This window comes from Miscanthus floridulus, chromosome 8, assembly GCF_019320115.1.
Source record: "Miscanthus floridulus cultivar M001 chromosome 8, ASM1932011v1, whole genome shotgun sequence".
Classification (NCBI taxonomy): Eukaryota; Viridiplantae; Streptophyta; class Magnoliopsida; order Poales; family Poaceae; genus Miscanthus; species Miscanthus floridulus.
The window spans coordinates 214176032-214200647 of NC_089587.1; the positions used below are offsets into that span (position 1 = coordinate 214176032).

General features: G+C 47.3%; 1 protein-coding gene and 1 long non-coding RNA gene across 3 annotated transcripts; both read right to left on the minus strand.

The window, feature by feature from the left end:
• Nucleotides 1-2068: 2068 nt before the first annotated feature.
• Nucleotides 2069-4070, minus strand: LOC136474896 (transcription factor bHLH94-like). The gene is made up of 3 exons (XM_066472468.1): nucleotides 3345-4070; nucleotides 2483-2920; nucleotides 2069-2377 (listed from the first exon to the last, which is right to left on the minus strand). The coding sequence occupies exons 1-3, from the start codon at nucleotides 3840-3842 to the stop codon at nucleotides 2267-2269; spliced, it is 1047 nt and encodes a 348-aa protein (XP_066328565.1). The 5' UTR covers nucleotides 3843-4070; the 3' UTR covers nucleotides 2069-2266.
• Nucleotides 4071-8502: 4432 nt separating this feature from the next.
• On the minus strand, nucleotides 8503-11749 carry LOC136474897 (uncharacterized). 2 transcript variants are annotated; one of them, XR_010763039.1, is made up of 6 exons: nucleotides 11621-11749; nucleotides 11384-11475; nucleotides 11203-11300; nucleotides 10336-10402; nucleotides 10088-10163; nucleotides 8503-8941 (listed from the first exon to the last, which is right to left on the minus strand). It is a non-coding gene; the product is annotated as an uncharacterized lncRNA (long non-coding RNA). The 2 variants fall into 2 exon arrangements; XR_010763038.1 differs by lacking the exon at nucleotides 11384-11475 and having other exon boundaries at nucleotides 11621-11741.
• Nucleotides 11750-24616: the final 12867 nt, after the last annotated feature.

The following is a 24616-nucleotide window of genomic DNA, read 5'->3' on the forward strand; positions in this document are numbered from 1 at the left end:
GTATGCCACTCCGCCGTCCCTATCCAACTTTTCTATACGGTCTCTGCAGCCCCTCCGTCGATCTGATGCGGGGAATCCTTCTGATGGTAGCGCCATTGGCATGTTCCTCGATTGGAAGCTCAATGGACCACTGAAGATTAACGTTCCTTTCAGACATCCCAAATGCTCTAATCTGGCTGTCTAATCTAATCTGTGATGTTACGTATTATTACTAGTATTAGTAGTTCAGTACTTCAGTTAATCCCACAATTTGTGTGTACATCCGCATGTGCTTCCTCCTTGTAGCCTGCCTCTAGACAAGGGAATGTATAATGCCGTAGCCAGTTCAGGACAAGATCCAGAGGTACAGACTATCAGCCTCTAGACAAGGGAATGTATATTGTCTTGCTCTGCGACTTTCTTCAGGCTGCTGATCCATATAGTTATCACCAGGGCCTAGAAATCGTGCGAGCGAATGATTCCTTGCCCCACTGGGAATATGTAGCAGGACTTTATAAGGCGAGTTGGAGTATTTCTCCACAATTAGGCAGCCTTAGTTGGGGGGGGGGGGGGGGGGGGGGGGGGGGGGGGGGGGGGTGTCGCTTTACGAAATTTTCAAATTTTCCTCCGAAGGCGACGCATCTTGTTGTCTGATTTTAGAAGCATCAGAATGTGCCTTGATTGAGTGGCCTGGAAAAAGCCTAATTTCAAAATCTGTGGGGGGCTGTTAGATGACCTTTTGCGGGTTGTTTGCGTTGGTAGTCGAGTTCTCGGTTGTCATGCTACAGCTGCATGATGTCTATGCTTGTCATTAGTCATCAGTCATCACTCTGAAGTCTTAACAGAGAGCAATAGAATATGATCAGGCTCATAACATTTCAACAAATAGCCATGCAGTTTTATTTGTCACTCTAAACCCCAAAAGGAAATCCACTGAAACAAAAATTCAAGGGCGACATGTATATAGTTCCACAGTTGCACGGAATCTGCATATGTGGCCCGGTTTTGTTTGTCCAGCAAGTGTCAGGCTACAAATCGAAGGAACAGGGGGAGGGTAGGACGTGAAGCAAAGCTACGACATGTAGCATCGAGAGCAAACACACAAAGCAGGCTGGCATATGCATGCACGAAAGACTTTAGTGCCAGGTGCACCAGTTCTTAGGCATGCACGTCCTAGTAACATTCTTTTCAGTAGTCACAGCAGTAACCACAGTACCGTTGGTCCATTTGCTCGTTTGTTTTTACCTCCAATCTTTCCACGGATTCATTGCCCCTACAAGGGGGAGAAAAATAACCTAGAATGTCATTACACATTGCATGGAACACGCTTTCGTGATGGTTTTTATTAGCGATTTCGTAAATATATAAACTTGTCCGTACATACAGTCGAATCTCAACCCTTTTGTTTTAGGTCGTTTTGGTCGCCTCTCATGTCCATATACAAACATGGCTGTTCATAATTCATGGCACAACGCGATGATTCCGAACTGATGCTCGTAACGCCCAATCAGCAAAAGACCCTATGCCCTAATGATTCACGTCCAACAAAAGTCACCTTGCGGCTGGGAAAGGATTCTGATCCGATCCTACAATGCAAGTTTTGCCCCGATCAGTGCCAGCAGAATGATGTAAGCGAAGGCTCTACACATGCAGGTTCATTCACCCAACCCACTTGCACTCGAGAGCAATGAACGAGACGTGTCAGTGTGTCATGCTGTCAACGACGTTCTTCATGTGTAAACTCGATGCCTGGAGCCATCAGAACACACGCAAGATCGTTGCCACTTGCGACGATGGTAACATGAGATGATTGCATTGCAGCCGGCTAATTCTATTTCTATCACCTTGAAATACGATAGGAGCTGGATAATCCATGCTAATTCTTATCTGGTTAATGCGTGCTGACTGGTCAGAGAAAGCAGTTTTCTGAAGCAAAACTCGTCAGGAAAAGCGCTGGTCCACCAGTTCATCGACGACCTCGAACAGTCGAACAGGTCACCCGTGTGCACACGCAGGCATCTCGATCGATCGGTGCTAATAATTGGCGCTGATGTGAGATGTGAATCTGAATTCTGGATACAGACAAATACGTACAGTACTGCGCTGCAAAAGACTACATACGTAAGCTGGTCCAATCGATACATGTTTACTTGCACGCAAACATATGGAGTGGTAGTACTGCCTGACAGTGGCGCGAATTGCCACTTGCCAGTGTTATCCATGTACTAGGATCAAATTGATGTTACAATCATACATGACACTTGCTAAGATATACGTAGTGCTCCAGCTAAGCAGCTAATAAGTAATTGGCGGCGCACTCGTCGGAGATCTTGCCGAGTATCTCGTTCACCGCGGCGGCGATGTCATCTACCGACGACAGCCGGCACTCATCCTCCATCTGCAGCAGCAAGGACGAGGAGAATGTGTTAGTGAGTGTTATTGCTGAGCTCAGCTGGAGTCGATCGAATAGCCACGCGCCTGCGCAGTGCCGGTAGTTTGTTACCTTGAGGCTGAGGGAGTAGAAGGCCAGGTGATCGGCGGTGGTGGTCACGTTGAGGTGGAGCACGGTGAGGCCAAGGCACTGCAGCGCCACCACCATCCTCAGCAGCTGCCGCGGCCGCCGCGGCGCGAGCACCTTCACGTTGGCGTGGCTCTCTGCCAGGGCCACTTCGATGTCGGCCACGCCCCGCCGCGCTCCCGCTCCCGCGCAGCCGCCGCCACTCTGATCACCGCCGGAGCCAGCACTGTCACTAGAGCCAACCACACCCGTCGCGGCGGTGGAGTACTGAGGGAACGTGAAGAAGCCAGCGAACGGCGCCGGAGGTGGCGGTGGCTCGGTGCACCCGCCCTGGCGCCGCTTCTGCGCCTCCAGCGACTGCAGCAGCTGCTCCAGCTCCTTGACGAAGTTGATGGCACCAGCCACGATCGACGCCTGGTCACCCTGCACCGCCGTACACCATGTTAACGTAAACGCTCGGTACGTTGCAAACGGAACATGCCATTCGGTCGCGACCAAGAGCTCGGCGCTCAAGAAGGTGCGGCTTTTGATGCCTGCACCTGCAGGCAGTACACGATCGCTAGAGATTCCGTGACATATGCAACCAAAGCGCATGGCGCGGCGAGGCAGAAGCCAGCAGCGGATGGCCAGGCCAGGGGGCCAGCAAGATTTGACATCCGTTACAGTAAAAGTTGTGGGGACAGCGGCAATCAACAATGCAGCCGTTCGTGCACATGCATGGCATGGTGACATGACCTGCAAAGTTCTTGCAGCTAGGACAATACTGCCTGCCGGGGAGCGGCGGGTACATTACGCTCATTGCACAGCTGGAGAGAGAGCCATGGAGGAGATTGTTGTACGTACGTACCCGCTGCGCGTAGGAGGGCGGCATGGCGGAGCGGAGCACGGAGAGGTACTCGTTCATCTGCCGCCGCCGGTTGCGCTCCACGGCAATGTGGTTGCGCCGCTGGCTCTCCATCTCCTCCGTGTTCTTCACCGCCTTCGGGCGTCGCAGTCGTCTCCGTGCCGCCGCGGCAGCCTTGCCGCGCGCGGACGACGACGCTGCGATGGCGGAGGGCACCGGCGGCGGCGGGGACACGGAGAGCTGGTGCTGCACATCCCAGCACTCCTCCACTGCGCCAGGTGCAGTGGAGCACGGGAAGAGCACCGCGTCCCACTCCCACGTGGTGGCCGCACCGGAACCGGAACCGGGCGGCGGCAGCGCTTCGGCGGCCTCTCCTTGCAGAACCACGCCGCCCTTGTCCTCGAGCTCCTCGGTATGGAAGCCGCATCCCAGTGACGCCGGGCGCGCCTTCACCGTGCACGCAAGGAGCTCCTTCGGGAACACCACAGCTTCGAGCGCCATGGCCTGCCCTTCCCTCCCTCCTTCCTAGCTACTACCTGTCACGATTTGGCGTCTGCTGCACGGATTGAATTAGAGCTGCATGCTAGGCAGGCAACAACTAACCGTGACTAACTCTCGGCTGGATTGCCCTCGCCACGATGACCATGGACATGGGGGAGGAAGAGTGACAAGGTGGTCCCTTTAAAGCGGGTGTGGAATAACATGGACGGGCAATGGAGACAACGACCCGGTCTGCCACCGTGCCACGGGGCATGGGCTCTGGAACGCGAGGGCCGACGGAGTGCGCGGGAGGGCGGGTCAGGGGAGGCAAACGACATACTCCTATATCTGCGCATGTCCGCCCTGTCGCTCTGGAGCTACTCTCGTTAAGTATGGTTGGTAGTGTACCTGAGAGCAAGATTAACAGCAAGTAATCTGTTCCTGATGTCTACTCCTTACTTAACTATACGTATCTTTTTTTCTTTTTTGGTACTAACTATACGTATCTGCTGTACGGACCGGTAGTTTTCAAATGCTACCTTACTTAACTACGTATTTGCTGTACGGACCGGTAGTTTTCAATTGCTACCTCGGTTATTTTTGCGCTAGGCTTCACCAGCGCAGAGTAGCAGGATGACTCTGACCATTCAGTAGATGTATTTTATTTTATTTTTAAGAAAAAGTTCGGTTTGCCATGACGAACCCCCAATCCCAACAAAGAGGCGTGCATTGCAACCCTGCAGTCGGCAGAAACCGAATAAGAGCAGCTCGCACTCGCAGCTACAGCCGGCATGCCCTCGGCCCACGGATGCTGAACGAGAACGACGCATGCGTTTGCACAGTCACTGAGTCACTGGCGTCGCAGTCGGGAACCAGGAGCACGAGGTGCGCTGCCCCTGCAAGAGTTCCCCGATTGAGAAAGCCAAGTACGCGCACCTGCCATCGGCGACGAGTAACCCAAAGCTCGCAAGAAACTGACCTCACCGGGCTGCAGGTCTCGTGGCAATCCCGGTCCTAAAGGCTTTTTGCCCCGGATTTCAGGGGACGATCGGTGAGATACCATGCCGGCTTAGCTCCCAATTAACGCTACCGAGCTCCGGTTGGACGGACGCGGACCCTCATCATCTTGGTCGAGTGCAGACACACACACTAGCTAGTCCTGTTGACTTCACTGCCCATTGCCATCGCTGCTGTGCTGGAGCCCGAAAGGGAAGGCACCGATCGCCATCAGTCTCCCGTCCCACGCGCTGGTCCGTCCGTTCACCTCAAACGCCCAGCCTTCCTGCATGCCCGGCCATGTTCAGGAACACTGCTCGAAGGAGCGCCGTCACATCGCGGGCCTGAGAAGCCCAGACAGTGACACCACCACCGTTGCGAGAACCGAGAAATTGCTGCGCTGGGCTCGTCGTCCTCGTGCAAAAGGGAGCTAGCCGCGCAGAGAGATGGGCTGGCCCCTGCCCGCCCCTCCTGGATCTCCTGGATGCAAAGGGAGCCGACGACACCGGCTGGGGTTACGGGGAGGAAACGATGGGCGGTGGTGCACACGTCGGTACGAGCGGGCGTAGGCAGCGCGCCGGCTACAGCGGGGCCGGGCGTCGTCCGTGGCGGAATCTGGAAAACCGCGGGTTGTCCCGCCACGGTCGCTCACAGTCGCAGCTGTTGGATGGCACTGTTGGTTGATGCGTGATGCACCTGATGGCGCATATCGGTGCGGCCGGGGGTAGCGAGCTGGCGAGAGCAGCTCCGGCCCGCCCCGGCCAGGCGGTCAGCGTCGAAAGCCTCGGCGCAATTGCGATCGGACAGTTCGCCGCGCGCTCACTGTGCGTGTGCAGCGGAGTGAAGATGCTGCTATGCTACAGCAAACAGGTGTTTTGCAGACTGTTCGTTTCGGCTTATACGATCGTGAATTATAAGTTGCAACAGTATTTTTCTCTCACACTAAACCCACCAATAATACTTCTGACTTATAATACACGATCGTTTCAGCCGAAACGAACAGGCTAATTATGAATCGTGGTTAGATGGTAGGGTAGCAGCCTAGCAGGAATTGCCTGCGGCGTACTGATACGTGAACGATAATCCCACAGTCCGATAAAGAATGTAATCATGGGAATGCAACTCGAGTTTATCAAGTTTATAGTAAATAATATTAGCATTTATGGCCCCGTTCGCTGGTCTGAAACTTGGCTGAAACTGGCTGAAAACACTGTTCCGGCTGAATTGTTGTGAGAGAAAAACACTGTTTCGGCTGAAAAAAGAAGCCAAACAAGTCGAATATGGGGTAAGCCGAACAGGGCCTATGTCTCTAAACAAAATTTATTATTAAAATATATTCTATAACTAATCTAATGATACTTATTTTATATCATGAATGATAGTAGTTTTTTATATAAATTTAATCAAAGTTCAAACTGTTCGACTCCTCAAAAAGCGAGAATTGCATTCTTTCCTGGATATAGGGAGTACGTATCAACAATTCAGGATAGCACTATACCGTATGTACTGTACATAGTATATAGAGTCGATCTAATGATATTTATTTTATATCATGAATGATAGTAGTTTTTGGGGGAGAATTGTCTGTTGGACATTCAAAGTGATGGTCCTTTACTGGCATTTTGCCAGAAAACACTCTGGTTCGGTGAAATTAGGCCACATGACACCGCGGACCGATTGCAGCCGATTGAGGAGAGAGAACAATGATGAAATAACATTCTTGTCCCTACCGCTTTCTTCTTCCTCTCTCTCCGTTTCTTTTTTCTGTTTCCTGTCCCTGCTGCATGAATGCCACCGGGATTTGCTGCTACTTGTTGGGAACCGGCCAACTAACACAGGCCACACATCACCGCCTGGTCGGGCCGTCGCCGTCTGTTCCACACGCGAGAAGGAAGAGCGGACGCGGGGGGCCATCTGGCCGCGCCGACGCCGGGGGCCACGTGGCTGGCCGACCGGTGCGCCCGCCAGGCGAGCCGCGCCGCCGCCCATGGCCGCCTTGTGTGCACGACAGGCCGGGCCGTCGGCGTCAAACACGGCCGTGCCGTCCACCGCGGGGGAGCATCCACGCAGGGCGAGTCGCGCCGCCTTATGGCCCGGATGCACCGGTGCTGTTGCCGTTGGGAGGGTGGGGCGCTGCGACCGATGTATTGGAAGGGGCCGCCGCCACTACCTTCGGGGGTGTCGTGCACACAGGGTGCGCCGCCGCCAGCTGGTGCCGCGCGGTTTGGCCACGCCGCCGTCGGGAGGCACCGTCTGCACCAGGCTGGCTGCGCCACCGGCGGGAGGCGCATCTGCGCGGGGATAGCCTAGCCGCCGTCGCAGCTGGAAGTCGGGGCCGCCGCTATCACATCCGGAAGCCACGACCATCGCTTGAGGCCGGATGCGTCGGACACGGTATGAGGAGGTTAGCCTGCCGTGAGCACCATCGGATCTGAGTTTGAGCTCCTCGAACCTGCAAGCAACCAAATCTGATGATGAGGGGCGCACACACATACATGGTGAGAGGGTTGTTGCGGGGGAGGAGCGCATCACCTCGCCGTCGGACCTTGCTGTTCCGTGCCGGACCCACACGAGCTCGCCAAAGCTGCTGTTGTTGCCTCCGCGACCTCGCCGGCGCTGGAGCGGCGCTACTGCTCGCGCCGACGCCGGGGGCCACGCATCTGGCGCCGTGGTCGGGAGGAGCCGTCACGGGTTGTCGTAGGGAGGGGACGTCCAGGGCTGGACGGCGTGCTAGTGAACGGGAAACCGAAAAAAGAGTAAGGGAGAGAGGAAGAAGAAAGCGGCAGGGGCAAGAATGTCATTTCATCGCTGTTCTCACTCCTCAACCAGCTGCAACCGGTCTGCGGTGTCATGTGGTCTAATTTTACCGAACCAGAGTGTCTTATGATAAAATGCTTCAAAGGAGGTGTCCATTAGTAAAGGACCATCACTTTGAATGCCCAATAGACAATTCTCCCTAGTTTTTTTATATAAATTTAGTCAAAATTCAAACGGTTCGACTCCTCGAAAAGCGAGAATTGCATTTTTTTCCTTTATGGAGGGAGTATGTATCAAGAATTCAGGATAGCACTATACCATATGTACCGTACACAGTATACAGAGCGACTATTATATATACTATACCTTATAGTAACTCCAAAAGAAAAGAGCACTGTAACTATACGTCTTTTGGTCTATTGCACACGCGTGAACCCTACAGTGAAGAGAGTGGTGGTCTGACTATTTACGTCCTCTTTTTTTTTCCTCTCTCCTGTAATGTAACGTTTCTTGATTTCCAATCGCGGACTCCCTGAATTCCAATAAGGACCTCGAGAGATTTTAACGTGGTCGCTGAGAGAATTGAATTTTACTAAAATAATTTTATTAGCTCATGAAGTAGTATTATAAATAAAGTAGATGAGATTATAAATTAAAGAAAAAACAGTAAGTTGTTCCACGTGTATATGCTTTAAGATCCAAAATTTTAAAGCAAAAAAAGAAAACACGTTGACTATAGAAAAAATAAGAGAGACATGGAATTAGAGTCTTATGAAAAATATTATTGCTGATTTACTATCCTATATAAAAATACAGGTATGAATACAAAAGGAAATGTTTGAGTAGTGTACACAAATATTAGCAAAAAGAACTATTAAAACATTTTTATGGGAGGACTTTATTGGACGTGTTTGAAAACATGAGGAAAATAATAGAAATTCTTTTGGTTTCAATTTTGTGATATCAAAAGAAAAAGGCTAAAAAAAAGAATATGTAGAACTAGAACTTTTTAAAGCTTATCAGCTGGTTTGGCGTAAGAGTTAATGCCAGCTATCAAGGAAGTCCTAAAGGCTTTGAGCTGGATGGAAATTGCTATTCTTTACTCGAGGTATAATGACAGATCGAGAAGCTCGGATAAATAGAATTGGGAGAGAAGTTTTATGTTATATGCGATAATGGTCCCATATGTAGTATCTGAATTCTATCTCAGAACTTCCCATCTTGAAAATAAAAATTGGAAAATAAGAGAAAAAATATGATAAAAAACCGAAGGCCTTCGGTCCTTAATCTCTTAAACTTTGATTTCGCTTTTTGGGCCTCGCCGACGCCCTTTGAAGGTTCTCCTTTGTTCATTTAGGCAGTCTATCCTGAACAACAAAGACAATTTGCGATTTGAAAAGACATTAGTTAAAACTTGTTAATCGGCTTCGGGGCTGCATTATTTGAGGTTGAATCCCCAACACCCAGAGAATGACACTATCATCCTAGGCTATATTTTAGGAAAGATCTGGTCTAGCTCTATACAAATACTGATGGGGGACATCATCAAAATTAAGGTAAGTCACTATGATTCTAGCAAGGGCCATATAATTTATAGCCTTCCCTACAAGGATTCAAAACATGCTTAAGACTCGAAGGATAATAAAGATTTGAAAGATACTAAAGATTCAAAGGATTAAGTTTTTTCCTAGGGTAATAACTTCCAACTAGCAGGTAACCCCGCGCTTTGCGAGGGGATGGAGGTATGATTTGTTAGCGTGCAAAATCAAATATAGGCTGTGGAAGAATGATATCAAAAATTTGAAATCAACAAAAGAGAAAAAGGAAAGGGACATGATATGGTAAGAACAGTAATGGGAAATGTTTTGGTGGCTGATAGCCCAAAATCAAGAATCAGGTACAATTGTACTAAAGCAGCCGGAAACCTAAATGAAATGGCTTCACAAAATTTTCAGGCGAGATTCACTTTTGTTCAGTTAAATCTGACCTCAAATTGAGAGCCAAGGGGATCAGTAAAACAGAAAAGTACCTAGATGCATCCGGGAGAGAATTAGAGCATTGTAAGAGTTACTCAAAATGAAGCAACAACTCATTGGGATATAAGAAACAGAGCATTTAACTTGCGAAACTGATAAATTTGCCACCCAGATTGGTTCCTCTGTTACCTTAAGCACAATTAGTATAAGAAAATATAAGATTAGTTTTGTTGCCGCAGGGAGCTATTTGACCTATGATGAAATTAAACCGTCCAAAATGATTAAATAAAGATGAAAGGAATAGAGATTATTAAAGGTGTAAATGGTCTCATGAAGTGCTCAAGTAGCACGCTCATGTAACAGTGGAGAATAAGTATATGGTTCTAACTTTTAAAATACTAAATAACCATACAGAAGGGCATTTGCATAGGCTTCAAGACACGATATATTTTAGGTGACGTGGGTAGACACCTATGGGAAGTCCCTCGAAGCATGTAGACATTGTTAGATGTGCGTGAATGTTAGGAACGTAAGTACCTGTGGAGTATAAGTGGGTCATTGCTTGGTGTTAAGCTGTTAGCTGCATTTGATAGTATTTATACCTATTGCTATCCTGAAAAGGATCAGATGCAGTATGAATATGTATAACCAATAATCATGTTATGAAGATACAGAAGAAGTATGGCTAAGAGCAAAAAAAAAAAAAAAAAAAAAAACACGCAAGGAAAATAAGAACGATGTGATGTCTAGAACTCTTGTTTCTTTGCTAAAATATGGGAACCTACCTTATTGTCTTGGAGAAGCATATCCTGCGATTTTCAGTCCTAATGGACAACCCTGCACGTGTCATATCTGTTGTAAACAAAGAGCAGAGTTCGGTCATATGATGACATGCATAGTTTGGCCAGGTATGGAGGGATGGATTTTACCAATCAGGGAAAAGGCAGTTTATTGATCGTAGGGAAAACATTTTACTGATCAAGTAATCATAGAAAAAGCATGTGTTCCATAGCTGGAGGTAGAGACCTGGAGAATTGGATAAACCTAAAACAATGGCAATGTCACAGGTGGGAAAAAGAAGCGGATTTTTTATGCATGTGTTGCTCCATTTCTTGCGTTTGTAGGGACCTATCATATTAGCAGGCTGGCCTTTGCCTGTGCATACATGAGGCATATCTGCTACGTTTTTTAAGATGTAGTCATATAGTAATAAGAAATGTACACATATGCATGGCTGTCCAAATAACCGTATCTTCAGATGGAGCTTCAGGTTTACCTTATGTCAACTTAATTAATGCTTTATTAATAATGGAAACCTGACACCATAGCCAGAAGGCATATCTGCTACGTTTTTTTAAGGTGTAGTCATATAGTAATAAGAAATGTACACATATGCATGGCTGTCCAAATAACCGTGTCTTCAGATGGAGCTTCAAGTTTACCTTATGTCAACTTAATTAATGCTTTATTAATAATGGAAACCTGACACCATAGCCAGAAAAGCATGCAATGTAATGAGGATAGCAGTAGGCAATATTACAGGGAAATAAAATTTTAAAGGCGAAACCTGGAGCTATTGCCTGACCAATCGGTCAGGGTTTCTGAAATTGGCATTCGGAAATGTGAAGCTGAAGGAGATGAGTCAATATTACCTAGATGCTCACGCTCAGGGTTTCTGAAATTGGCATTCGTAAATGCAAAGCTGAAGCAGATGAGTCAGCCTCATTCAGCTATTGATTGGTTGGGTTTCCTGCAGCACAAAGCAAAACTAATGGATGTTAAAGTACATGCATACTGAAGCTGCAAAGATAACACACGTTCAGCTATATATACATAAGCAACACAGAGGAATAGTTAGATGACTGCAAGGCGCCGAACTGAGCAAAATTAGCAAGCAAAGCCCTTTTGGGCATTTCACCGAGCACCTGAAGGGCACAGAACACCAACAGCAAAGGAAGCATCAGATGGGGACCTCACGGTACTCATGAATGAAAGAGAAGCAATTTAAGAGACATCACCATCCCATCTATGGTAGGAGGTTGAAGCGCAAGAGAGGAAATGGCAGTTTACCTCGCCGTGGACGCCGCATCAGAGCTCCGGTGTCATTCGCGCCGCCTGAGGAGGTGGCTGCTTGCGCTGCCTTCTTTGCGCCGCCTAGGAGACCCGCGGTGACGCAGGCGGTCGGGAGACGATTGAAAGTTCAGTTTGGTTTCGATGAATCGATCAAATTCTATGTGCTGACCTAATTTATTAAAGTGATTACATTCTAAGTGGTGAAGCAAATGAAGATCATGATGTGATCATAGTATGGACATGATCTTGGACTTGGAAAAGAAGAAAGATAAAAACAAAAAACTTAAGGCAAAGGTGAAATTTGATAGGAGCTTTTTGTTTGGTGATCAACACACTTAGCGAGTGTGATCATATTTAGGATCGATACTATTAAGATGGGTGAAACTCATATCGAAATGCGGTTATTAAAATGTCACTAGATGCTCTAACTCATTGCATATGTATTTATGATCTAGTGGAGTGCTAAAACCCTTTAAAATGTTTGTGAAAGTATGCTAACACACATGCACAATGTGATACACTTGGTGGTTGGCATATTTGAGCAAGGATGGAGAAATTGGTGAAGTGAAGGGGGTGATCGTCACTAAAAAAACAGTGACCGTACGCTGCTCCTGGTGTGACCGGACGTAGGATCGGTAAGTCCGGTCATTTATAAAACAAGGAGGCGCGCTCGGGCTCTGTCTATAGTTTGAACGGACGCTGGGTCACTTTGTGACCTGACACGCGGTGGCTGAGTCTGGTCTTGATGACATGGTGACGCACAAAGAGGAGAACAAGGACTTGACGCTGGGGTGCGTCTGGTCGTGGTGCACCTGATGTGTCCGGTCGCTGTTTTGCCGCTCGGGGAGCTCTCTGGAAGTGTGAAAGGTCTCTAGTTTGATTTTGGTAATTGAGTGATAATTTAGGTGGACTAATGTATTTAATTGTGAGATACATAGGTGATTAGTCCACAGGTACACTTGTGTGAGCAACACATGACATGGAGGTGGAAATGGCTTGATATGTAGCAAGGCCCACACATGTGATGAATGAGCTCATTGCATATAAGACATGACATAGAGTCATGTGACTAAGGTGGAGAAGATCAAGACAAGACTTTGTTTGATGAACTGGTTGCAAGTGTGAAGGGCAAGTTGGAGGTTTTGGAGCGATGGACCGCGTGGCGGTGAAGCTTGAGCAAGACTTGGCGCCGATGGATGAAGGCAATGGTGAAAAGCAAGTGAAGTCAAGATCGATGAACCAACAAGGTCACGTGATGATATGAAGTGGATCATATCATTTGTTTATCAAGGTTGGTGCATGTGTTGCATCAATATTAGAGGAGATGGAATGGAATGCCCAAGGCAAAGATATAACCTAGGGCATTTCATTTCATCGATTATAAGTGTGTAGAGAAGTTTATGACTGGATTTAGGATAGATGGTTGTACTATCAAGAGGGGCAAACTTGTTTGTATATCGGTCATCTAGTGCCACTTGAGCGATCTAACTTTACATACGTGTTAGGATCGAGTAGCGTGGCAAGAAGAGTGCTAATCCTTTAAAAAAAATATTTGTGAAAAGCTAACACACGTACACAAGGTGATGATCACTTGGTGGTGTTACACATTTGCAAAGGAGAAGTCAAAAGGTGAAGAAAGGAGGCGAAGCCAGGCTCGGAGTGCTGCCCTAGGGGCACCGCCCCTAGCTATCTGGTGCACCACCACCCTAGTAGGGGTTACTGGTTGGTCGAGGCAGAGAGCAGGGGTTGGAGCTGGCACCACAGTGCCTTATCCGGTGGCACCGCCACCCCTAGGGCGGTGCCCACCTGGATTGGGCCGAGAGGAGCTGGTGCTATGGCTGGCACCGCCAGTGGTGGTGTGCACCGCCCTTGGGACGGCGGTGCACCACCAGGCTATGTCCGGTGCCACCGCCGTGGGCACCACCCCTTTTCAGTCGAGAGGGAGGAAGCAGGGCTGGTCACCACCATGGTCACCGCCATGGTGACGGCGGTGCACCACCCTAATTTTCCAGAGAGGGGTTTTTGGGTGACTGCCCCCCTAGGGCGTTGCCATCGCCACCCTGTCCGGTGACCAACGACTAGTTGAAATAGCCATTGGAATTCAATCGTTGGGCGGGCACCGTCGTGTCCGGTGCCCTCGTAGAAACCAGTAGCTTTGCTCCAACGGCTCTATTTGGCTTAGGGACTATAAATAGAGGTGGAGCTCGGGCTTGGGCTGGTTGTTGAGCTCCCTTAAGCCTTGGTGGCTTGTGTAGATATGCTTGGGAGCCCTCTAACTCACTTGTGCTTGATAGTGATCATCCGATCGAGTGAGGTGAACGATTCTAGTGCGATTGTATCGTGAGGTTGCATCGAGTGGTACTAGATAATTGTGTTGCAAGCCGGTGGTGCTTGTTACTCTTGGAGGTTGCCACCTCCTAGATGACTTGGTGGCTTGTGACTCCATTGAAGCACGCGAGAAGATTGTGCGGTGCTCCGGAGGAGGATTTGTGAGGGAGATTGTGCTCACCCCATGGGGATCTCAAAGAGCAACTCTAGTTGAGCGTGTCATTGAGCTATCCTCACTTTCGGGTAGGTTCTTGTGGTGCTCGACGTGCGGGCTTAGCGGGTGATGCCAATTAGGCGTCAAACCACCAAGTGAGTGGTCAACACAATAGGGACGTAGCTTGGTGGCAACCAATGTGAACCTCGGGAGAAAATCACCATGTCAATATTGTCTTCATCATCTTCTAGGTGGTTTGTATTCCACGCAACACAAGCTTGTATTTATATTTCATACTTTGTGCTTGTGTAGTTGCTCTTGTGACTAGTTTAGCTTTAGTAGCTTGCTAGTTGACTTCTTGCTTGTGTAGAATAGAAGTACCTCTTTTGCGTGGCTGTTGGTATTTTTAAACGCATATAGATAAATCCGCAAGCGAACGGATACCATTGTAGCTTTCACCCGTGAGTATTTCAAGGTATCGTATTTATCCATAGGGAAACAATGGTTAAAGAAGTTGATAGTTCACCATCATGTATCTACTCACTAGTATACCAACTGAACTAAAGTGGGGGTAGGTGTTGATGATGTTAAGAGTTATGAATAATAACACACATAGGAGGATTCCATGGTATATAAATGAGCAGTCTAGCTAAATTGAGAGGACAACAGTTGAGTTCAAGGTTCCTAAATACTTCTCTATTACTTCGGTTTTATTCTAGTTTAGACTAGAGGGCATAACTAAAGCATAGGTAGATTTAGCGATCACACACAATAGCACTTTGGGACATCAGAACACTAGCCACAGAAAGAGATGAGAAAGGGACTAAGAGCTCCGACTATGGTCTTACAAAACACCAACCCAAACGTGGTGGACTACATCGGCCATCAGGACTGTCACCACCTGGGGCTACCACAACTATCCGTGGGGTTGGGTGCAATCTCAGGTACTCATAGTCTAGACACCGCATCTACACTATTAATTACTATTCTAATCACATATAATAACTAGAGCACTCAATGCGAGCAAAGATCCCATGCTAAGATATGATAACTATACTAACCATACTATGAAAGGCATAAAAGTGAATAGAGAAGATAACTATTGTTTACACCAAAATTTAGAAAGAGGAACGCGGGAACTCGAAGCTTCCAAGATTGTATCATCAAGGAATCGATTAGATGTGAATCTGTATCAGCTGATTTAGATGCGATATCAGAATTGGCTATTTTGTAGATGACGTCACCAGACAGCGTCAATGTATGCTTGAATGGCGTCAGGAAGATGTGTCGAACTCTACAAATAAGGAAAATTAGGGTCCAAGTTATTGTTAAGTTAGGAAGTTTCCTTTTATTTCAAGAATTATAATGAGTCGTATTTGAGTAGGATTCATATTTAGGTTCTGCATATAAATATTAGACCCTGGTTATTGTACAAGGACACAAACACTCAATCAATACAATCTTTCTGGCTTTCGCCATCGCATTAGGAGTAGAAGTACTATAGATCTCGGCTAGTTCTTCAGCAAATAGGGTTGTATCGACTGATCGACCTCCAGCTTGCTTGTGAGTACCATCATAACTTGTATTGTGTTTGTAAAGCTGTATCAACTGATTGATCTTTTATGAGCTATAATATAAGTTAGTTATCGATCCATACTATTGTTTGTAAGGCTACATCAGTTGATTGATCTTTTACGAATCATAATATAGATTAAAGTTATCGATCTTGTGTTAAATAACTTGTTATTTAATACAATATCACCAGTTATCGAATCTACTAAGATTAGTAAGATTTTCCTTGCTATTTTTGGTTGATTCACCAGTTATCGATCTTGTTATCATTAATATAGAGAGATCGGCATCATATTATCTTAATTGGTCATCTCCCAATCTGGTCATGCTTTAAATCTTATGATTGATAGCTTAATCCGCTAGATCGGTTGTTTTATCTCTATTTCAATCGAACATAGTATGCATTCAAAGACACGTTTCAATCTTGAATGAACTCACTAGTTAATAAGATCTAATTTAATGACACTACTATAGCTGCATCGATCCGATTGAACCTCACTAGTAAGACTTTAGATTAGAAATTATTGATTAGTGGTTTTGTTTATGATCGAGATATGTACTTTGTTTATTTGCTATGCCTGTATCGGCTATTTAGCCAATTGCCTATAGCTTCACGCATATAGCATGTTTTCATGAATCTGTCGACATATAGATGGTTTTATAGATTCTTCGGCTTTAGTTTGTTATCATTATCATAGCTGCATCGATCCGGTCGAACCTCACTGTTGATGATAATAGATTAGATCCAGATTGTTTGTGGATTTATTTATATTAGATAGTCGATTATTCGCATGTCATACCCTTTTCATCAAATTTATCAGCTCACACTTTATACTGATTATGTTCTATTTAGCCGATGATGTTTTCTCATATCGCTTCTTTGCTGATTATCAACTCTGTAATCGATTGATAACATCAATCGACCATTTGGTTATATATATTGGAATTTTAAGGAAATATCTTCTGATTTTTGTATTTGGGTGTACTGTACTCATTTTTGTCTTGATTAATCAGTCACCATAAATCTACTATGATCCATGAGCATCGATTGTTTTGATTCATATTATTATCATTTAATATTAACCAATAATCCTTGATTTAAAGATCTTCATTTCATGAATACGCTGGATATCGACTATATAGTCGATAGCCTTATTGAATCGGCTATCTAGCCATATATTTAGAACTGTCTGGAGCAACACCGACATGTTTCCATCTTAAATTATTGATAAGATTTTCTCTCCTTGTCAATTGCAGGTCAAATTGACTGGCACGTCATTGGATTTTCAGAATCGGCTGGTTTTGTGTTGAAGCTAAGCAGATCTCTGGTCTCATTCCATTTAGATCTTCTGGCTTGCTGTGTATTGATCACATCGCCATATTTTTTGTCAACACACTTTTTGGCACACCTAATGGGACCATACTCCTTTGATTAGAAGTCAGATACTCATCAGGTTATGTTTCATCGATAAGGTTCGGCCAAGAGAAGTGAAGAAGAGCAAATACTACGTTATTCTATACTTGGCCGATGACCTCCTAATCAGTTTGATGGCCGATATCATCAAGGACAAGTTCATAAGTGGTGCACATAGGAAAGGCTTCCAGAAGTTAGCATGTGAGCAAGGTGTTTTGCTACATGTCCAATAATCAAAGATATCAGTCCAAGAAAGATACAAAATTGATGCGAACAAATTGGAATCCGAAAGCAACATGCTAGCTGCATATAACGGTGAGAGACTCATACATTGGACATTTGAAGGAGTATGATACATGCATATAGGGAAGGATCCACAAGAACATAGATGGAGTTGATAAACTTGGTAGCATGGTCCGCATACAAGCAAGGCAGATCAAAAATCAAAATATCCATATTCACAAGAAGAAGAGAGATATGAAAGAGAACAAGCTGAGTCACATTGAAATTGCCCTTTCTTCAGACATTGTTGGAATGAAGGTTTGAGATTGCCAACTAGAAATAATTGCCTAGGATTATAGCGAATAATATTAGGAGTTTAGGCAATCTCAAGCCAACTGCCAGTCTATCCATGATCGAATTGAGTATCAACATAATGATGTGGATTGGTGCTTAAAAAATAGAAGCATTCATGATCGGATTGGGAAGCGAGTTGTTGATCAAAATTGGACCGATTATGAAGAAGAAGATGATGAAGAAGAGTATGTTTGGCAGGAAGGACAGTGGTGTCTAGGAGGATACAATGCCTAAGGAGCAGAGAATTAGAACAGGCTCAGAAATCTGGTAAACCTCAAGTATGGTGTGCTAAATAAATAGCCGATAAGGGTCAACCATCGGCTAATATTCAAATGGCTTTTATTTGCCATTAGAATTTAAAGCCCTAGCAGATCAAGAAGTCCTATTCAAATTTTGATGAATCAGAGTATGAAGAGATGGTAGCCAAGTTGACATTGATACAACAAGCTATATTTGATAAACCAGTTAAGCATCGGCACTTAAAGGCTTTATATGTGAACGGTTTTATCGATGGGAAGCCGATGAGTAAAATGTTGGTTGATGGTGGTGCCTCTGTTAATCTAACGTATTATACTACTTTTTGCAAGCTTGGTAAAGGACCAAAAGATCTAATTGAGACTGACATGATGCTTAAGAATTTAGGGGTAATGCATCCAAGACCAGGAGGGCAATAAAACGTTGAATTGATAATTGGAAGGCAAGACTTTGCTCACTACATTCTTTGTCATTGATGGAAAGGGTTCATATAGTTTGCTCCTTGGTCATGATTGGATCCATGCCAATTGTTGTGTGCCATCGACTATGCATCAATGCTTAATTTAGTGGCATGGAGACAATGTTGAGTTAGTTCATGCTGATGATTCTATAGGTATAGCAACAGCTGATCCAATGTATTGGGAACTAGAAGATTTCAAGTATTTTTTTGGCAAGTTATGGAAGGAGGCTTCATTAGAATTAATGATGAAGGCCAACAGCCGATCCAAGCAGTCAGCTCTAAAAGTTTGTTTTAATGGATAATCCAATAGATGGTACAAATGGTAAACTAGGACATGGCTTTATATCGGTCGATGAGTTAGAAGAGGTAGATATTGGTCCTAGAGATAGGCATAGGCCAACATATGTAGTGCTAAATTGGATCTTGAGTATAAGCAAGAATTGATAGATTTGTTAAAAGAATTTAAAGATTGTTTTGCTTGGGGATATTATGAGATGTCTGGTTTAGATCGATCAATTATTGAACATCGGTTGCCAATTAAACCTGAATATCAGCCATTTAAACAAGCTCTGAGGAGATTTAATCTAAATGTTCTTGATGATATTAAGAAGAACACTGAAAGACTACTAGAAGCAAAATTTATCCAACCATGCCGATATGCATAGTAGATATCGAGTATAGTTCCTATGTATAAGAAAAATGGGAAGTTGAGAGTTTGTATTGATTTTAGAGATTTGAACAAGGCTACACCAATGGATGGTTATCCGATGCCAATAGCCGATATGTTGGTAGATGCAGTAGCCGGGCATAAGGTTATTAGTTTTATGGATGGTAATGCAGGTTATAATCAAAATTTTATGCCTGAAGAAGACAACAAAATTAGCTTTCAGGTGCCCTGGTGTAATCAGCTTATTTGAATGGGTTGTGATAACTTTTGGATTGAAGAATGCTGGTGCAACTTATCAGAGTGCGATGAATTATATTTTTCATAAGTTGATCGGTAGGTGTCGGTGCAGAAAGTGACCAACAAGTAAATATTTGTAGTTTTGCTATACATTGTGATCAGAGGTGGCCTAGCACTCAATGACTCAAGGTTTATACTAGTTCAGACAACGTGTCCTACGTCTAGTTTGAGTCGATTGGTGACTTTATTTCTGAGCCCAGGTGCTCGAAGTTTGCTGTGGAGTTACAAACGAAAGGGAGAAAGATAGGGGGTACAAGAGGTCCGGTCGGACTCTGGTCTGAAGGGCCAAGAATGATGGGAGCCCCACTATGTGTCAAGTATTCGAGCGTGTGCTCAATATAACTTTAGAGTGTCTAAAGTTACAGAGGGTGAATCAATGCAAGTGAACTGATCGATCTATCTATTTGGGAGAGAACACATCCCTTTTATAAATGAAGGGGATGGCCTTACAAGTGAGAGGGAGAGAGTGTGTATGCTACTAAGTCTTGTTGCCCACGCCGGCGGGTACAGGATGATGGTAGGCGCCCATAATATTATTTAATGTCATATGCACATGGTAGGTTGTGTCGTCTTCTTCTGGTATGGCAGACGTCGGTGCCTGCCATACTATTGATGCCCAAAGGCACGTAGGGGGTTTTACCATGTTTGTCTGGTACGGTAAATGCCAGCGCCCACAATACTGTTGATGCCTAGAGGCATGTGGGGGGATTTACCGTATTTGTCTAGTATGGGAGTTGATGGTGCCCATAATACTGTAGGGGAAAATGTCGGCGCCTACAACACTACTTGGGTTCTATCATGCCAGGGAGGTCACAGGGTACTGTCCTATAGGTGTATAGGGTACGGTCCTTGGTATTGCGGTTGACTTGGGTGCCCTGCCTTACTTTCTCCGTCTATTTCTTGGTCCTTACCGAGTGGGCATCCTCAGTCGGTTGGTCCCAGTCGGCTCTGATTGCCTCAGTCAGAGAGGAGCTGTAAGCAGGGGTTTGGCGGCATTCGCAGTTGGAGAAGCAGATCAGAGTCGGAAGTGGTGTTTTGGCTAGGCGTTCTGGTCAGAGAGGCCGTTTGAAGATGGGCCGGTGTCCAGAAGCAAGCGTTGTTCCTCCTTCATGAGGTCTTCCAGTCGGAGAGGCGGGCCAGAGTTGGTAGCGAGCATTGTTCCTCCTTCGTGGGGCCTTCCGGTCAGAGAGGCGGAGTCGGAAGCGGGCGCCGTTCCTTCTTAGTCAGGCCTTTCGGTCGGAGATTGGATTGTCCTTCTGGCCTATCATTTAGGTGTTTCGGGCCGGCCCAAAAGTTGCGCATTGTTTGTGACGTTGGCTACTGGGCCGAGCCTTTGCTGGGAAGCCAGTCCATGAGGGACCCCAGGTTCATGAACCCGACAGGAGCCCCCGAGCCCCCGAGCGATTCGGGTAGAATTGTCTGGGGGATTTTTGTTTTGACGACGGGTGGGCGCGAGCGCACCCATGGGTGTAGCCCCCAGGCAATTTGTGTAGAATTGTCTAGGGGGGTTTCGTGTTGCCAGCAGGGCAGTTTAGTTTTGTTAGTGGGTGCACGCGAGCGCACCCGCGGATGTAGCCCCCGAGCCCCCGGGTGATTTGGGCAGGATCGTCTAGGGGGTTTTTGTTAGCGGGCGTGTGTGCATGCACTTAGTCGAGACAGAGTCATCAACCAAGGTGTCGTGTGTAGCCGAGGCGGTTTTTAGGGATCGGGCGAGATGGAGCTAGCGGATCCTGGTGTTGGGCGTAGGCGAGGGATCAGTCAAGGTGGACTCGTGGACCCATCGTGTGTAGCCGAGGTAGTTTGTTTTAGGGATTGGGCAAGACGAAGCTTGCGGATCCTAGCGTCAGGTGTAGCCGAGGGGTTAAAAGAGACTCATGGATCCAAGCATCAGGCGTGCCAAGACAGACTCATGGATCTAGGCGTCGGGCGCGCCGAGGGGTTTGGGTGAGTCAGAGTCACAGACCTAGGTGCAACCATGGCGTTTTTTGGGTGTCTTAAGCCACTGAGCCCCGTTGGGCTTGGTAGGTGTCGGTTTGAGTTTTGTACGTTACCCCATCCTCGGTTTCTCATAATCGGAGGGGCTAAGCTAACGTCGCTTGCCTCGATGGCTCAGGCTCGAGTGACGCACTCGGTGAGCTCGCTAACAAGTATGATCGAGAGAAATCCAGGTCCGTCATTTGTGATGGGGTTGGCATAGCCCTTTTGTGACATTCCACTGCTCCTTAACCTGCAACCCGGCAGATGCCTAGGTCATTCTAAGACCGACCCGGGTGGCCCGCTGGCCTCCCCTTGATGGAGATTTCTGTGGGTTTGGCGAGATTTAGGATCGAACGAAATGTTGAGATGACCCTGTCTGCTTCGAGGCAGGACTGGGTGAGGGCCGCACGGGCTCATCTGTGTTTTTTCTTCCTCCCTAGCTCTGTTTGACACGTGGTGGCCTCGAGCCCTTCGTGGGCCAGCCTTCAAACCCCAGTCGGTCGTTGGCTCATGTTGAATGAGGCAACTGCCACTTCATGACACAACACAGAGCGTTGTGATACATTTGACTGCATATGCAATGCTTTAAGCCCCGAGCCCCTAGGCAATTTAGGTAGAATCGTCCAGGGGACACGGGTGCAATGGATTGAATGAATGCATGTATGGATGTATGAATGAATTATATAAAGAAAGAACGGGGGTCGGTAATGTTACCCTTGATGACTCGAGTGACGAGGTTTGAGGAGCTTCCAACTAGAAATGTCCGACTGGGATCCATGCTCGTCGTTCATGACAGAGTCAACATGGCCCACATGGGGCATTCCCTTTGCTCCTTACCTATCTCTCAGTGTTCGCCTGAGCCATTCGATTAGACTCAGGAAGCCTATTGGTCTCGCCTAATAGAGATCTCGTTGTTTGGGTCTTTCCAAGTCCTGCCTAGGAAGGTGGAGAGCTGCCCATGCTGGTGGCACTTTGTTTCTCATGCTCGGTCATGCGTAGTCATGGGCCATACCTAGGCCATGTCCCGTCTGACCAGGCACCGTTGGGTCAGGCAGGGTGGCATCCCATAGGTCAGGGCACATCCCATCATATCCCATCCGCGTTGAATGGGGGAAGGGAGAGGGTTTTTTGCCCCCGTCATTTCACCTTTCCCTAATCATCACACATTTCCCAACTGTTGTGCCTCTTTCTTTAAGTAGGGGAAGGGAGAGGGCTTATGCCCTATTCCTTCGCTTATTCCTCATCTGCTGTCTCTTCTCTTTCTTCTTTCTTGCTAAGAGCGTCTGAGTGCCCGCGGTGGTTCCTAGGAGATAAAGGGGTGAGCGAGGGAGAGGAGAAAACTCATAGATCCATCCATGAACCTAGAGTGAAATGTTGAGCTAGAGGTCATCTGTCGTGAGGGGAGTCAGTGCTAGTTGCTTTCGCCAAGAAGGGGTTTCTGCCACCGAAGGAGGTGGTGCACTAGAGGGCTCCTAGGAGGGAGGATTTCCCGCAACCTTGGCCTAGCGAGGTGGTTTCCTTCCTCGCCTTCCACTAGCGTGGGCTAGGATACTCCGCACACTGGTTCCTATGTGGGCTCCTTAATGAGTGGGGTCTAGAGCTATAGCACCTCAATCCGACTGGGGTGCTGCATATCACTGGCTTCGTCACTGTGTGCGAGGCCTTCCTCGAGATGGAGTCATATGTGGACTTCTTCTAGTGGATGTTCTCTAGGTGAACTTTATCGGTGGGGAATCCGCTCGAGACTGCGCCGGTGGGGGGCTTCGCCCTACAGAAGAAACCAAGTGCAGGGGGCTTGTACCCCATGTATATCCCCTGTGACTCCAACCGGGGATGGCATAGGGAATGGTTCTACGTTAGGAATCCAATGGAGGCGCCGTTCCCCCTTTCACTAGTAGGAGGCCAGAGATGCTGGACAGCTGGTCGTGGGGCCTCGCCAGTCGGTAGAAGAAGAAGGTGGAGATCATTAAGGGCGGAGCTCTAGAAGCTCATGTAGTGCAGCCTTGATAGGGTGCGGGTGTTCCACACCCTCTTCCACCATCGGATTGCTCTGCTGGCTGAGAGGACGTGGCCGATGTGGAAGTACAGTGGCCCGATAGACCCCGACTGTGCGTTGCCAGAGGAGCTGCTAGACGACGAGGTCTGGAGTCGCCTTAACTGAGTGCTGTAGCTAAGGGCCCAAGGAGAACATCGATGGAAAGCCCAGACCTCTCAACTCCTCGGTGTGTCCAAAACTGGTATGGCTCCCTTTCTTACTTAGTGTTCTTTCCCCTTTGTTCTCCTATTTTTTGATTGAGTCACCTGTTTCATAGGGACTTAGAGTTTACAAGTCCTGGCCATAACTTCTGAAGGGGCCAGAGGGCGCAGCTCGGTAGGCTGCCCAGAAGGAGAAGGTGGATGCCAGGAAGAAGAATAAAGCCAAGGAGGCTCAGCGGAAGCATGAGAAGGAGAAGGAGATCACCCAAACACGTGTGGGCTAGGGAAAATAGGAGTGACGTCAAGTCAGAGCTCGAGTCAGAGGACCCCATAGAGGTAGGGGATGACATGATCTTCTCCGAGGAGGAGGAAAGCCGAGAGGTCGTTGCGACCTCGGTGAAGCATCACGATCCTATGGCCGCATCTGCTAGCGGCGAGCAGGAGGCAGAGAGGTGCGACCATGTTCCAATGCCAAAGAAGCATGCTACGAGCATGGACACCATTGGCAAATAGGAGGCAAAGTGGACACGGTCACCCGCGCCCTTTGTGGCGTCGCTGGTCCCATCCCTGCCTGCCGCTGGAGCGGTGGAGCAAGCCAGGCGGTCAAAGGAGCGGGCTTGCAACCCGCATGTTGTCAGGGCCAGTGCCAGCATGCGACTCATAGTGGGAAGATGTCCTCCAGCTGCTCCAGTCAGCGTGCCCCGAGCCGATGGTCATGGTGATTCATAGGCTAAGCAGGAGGTCGGTTGAGTCGACTCCCCCGGTTGAAGTGAGGGGGCATGGGTCGTGGCCCGGGAGCGGTCCTTGCCCTATGGGCCCATTGTCCTTGGGTTAGGGGTTTAGAGTTGTACTGCTTTCATCTCGGTATGCCTTTTTGTTTCTTGTTGATCTTGCTGTTGAGTTTTTTAGAGTATGACTGACCTGTATTTTTTTTACAATGGCTGGACGCTGATGGGGCTGAGCATCGCCCCAACTCTCGTACAGGAGGTTTGAAGGCCCACCTTGCAGCGTGTTGTGGCGAGCGGGCAGGGAGAGCAGGGCGGTGGTGGTGGATCCTTCCCTTGCAGGGGTGACGCCCCTTGGATTGGTTGCTAGTA

Bases quoted from the DNA above. Each gene is read 5' to 3' on its own strand.
- LOC136474896 (XM_066472468.1), bottom strand. From the start codon at position 3,842: ATGGCGCTCGAAGCTGTGGTGTTCCCGAAGGAGCTCCTTGCGTGCACG. The intron at 2,921-3,344 runs GTACGTACGTAC...ACGGCGGTGCAG, and splicing joins CGCCCTCCTACGCGCAGCGG to GGTGACCAGGCGTCGATCGT. The intron at 2,378-2,482 runs GTAACAAACTAC...TTGCTGCTGCAG, and splicing joins TCTACTCCCTCAGCCTCAAG to ATGGAGGATGAGTGCCGGCT.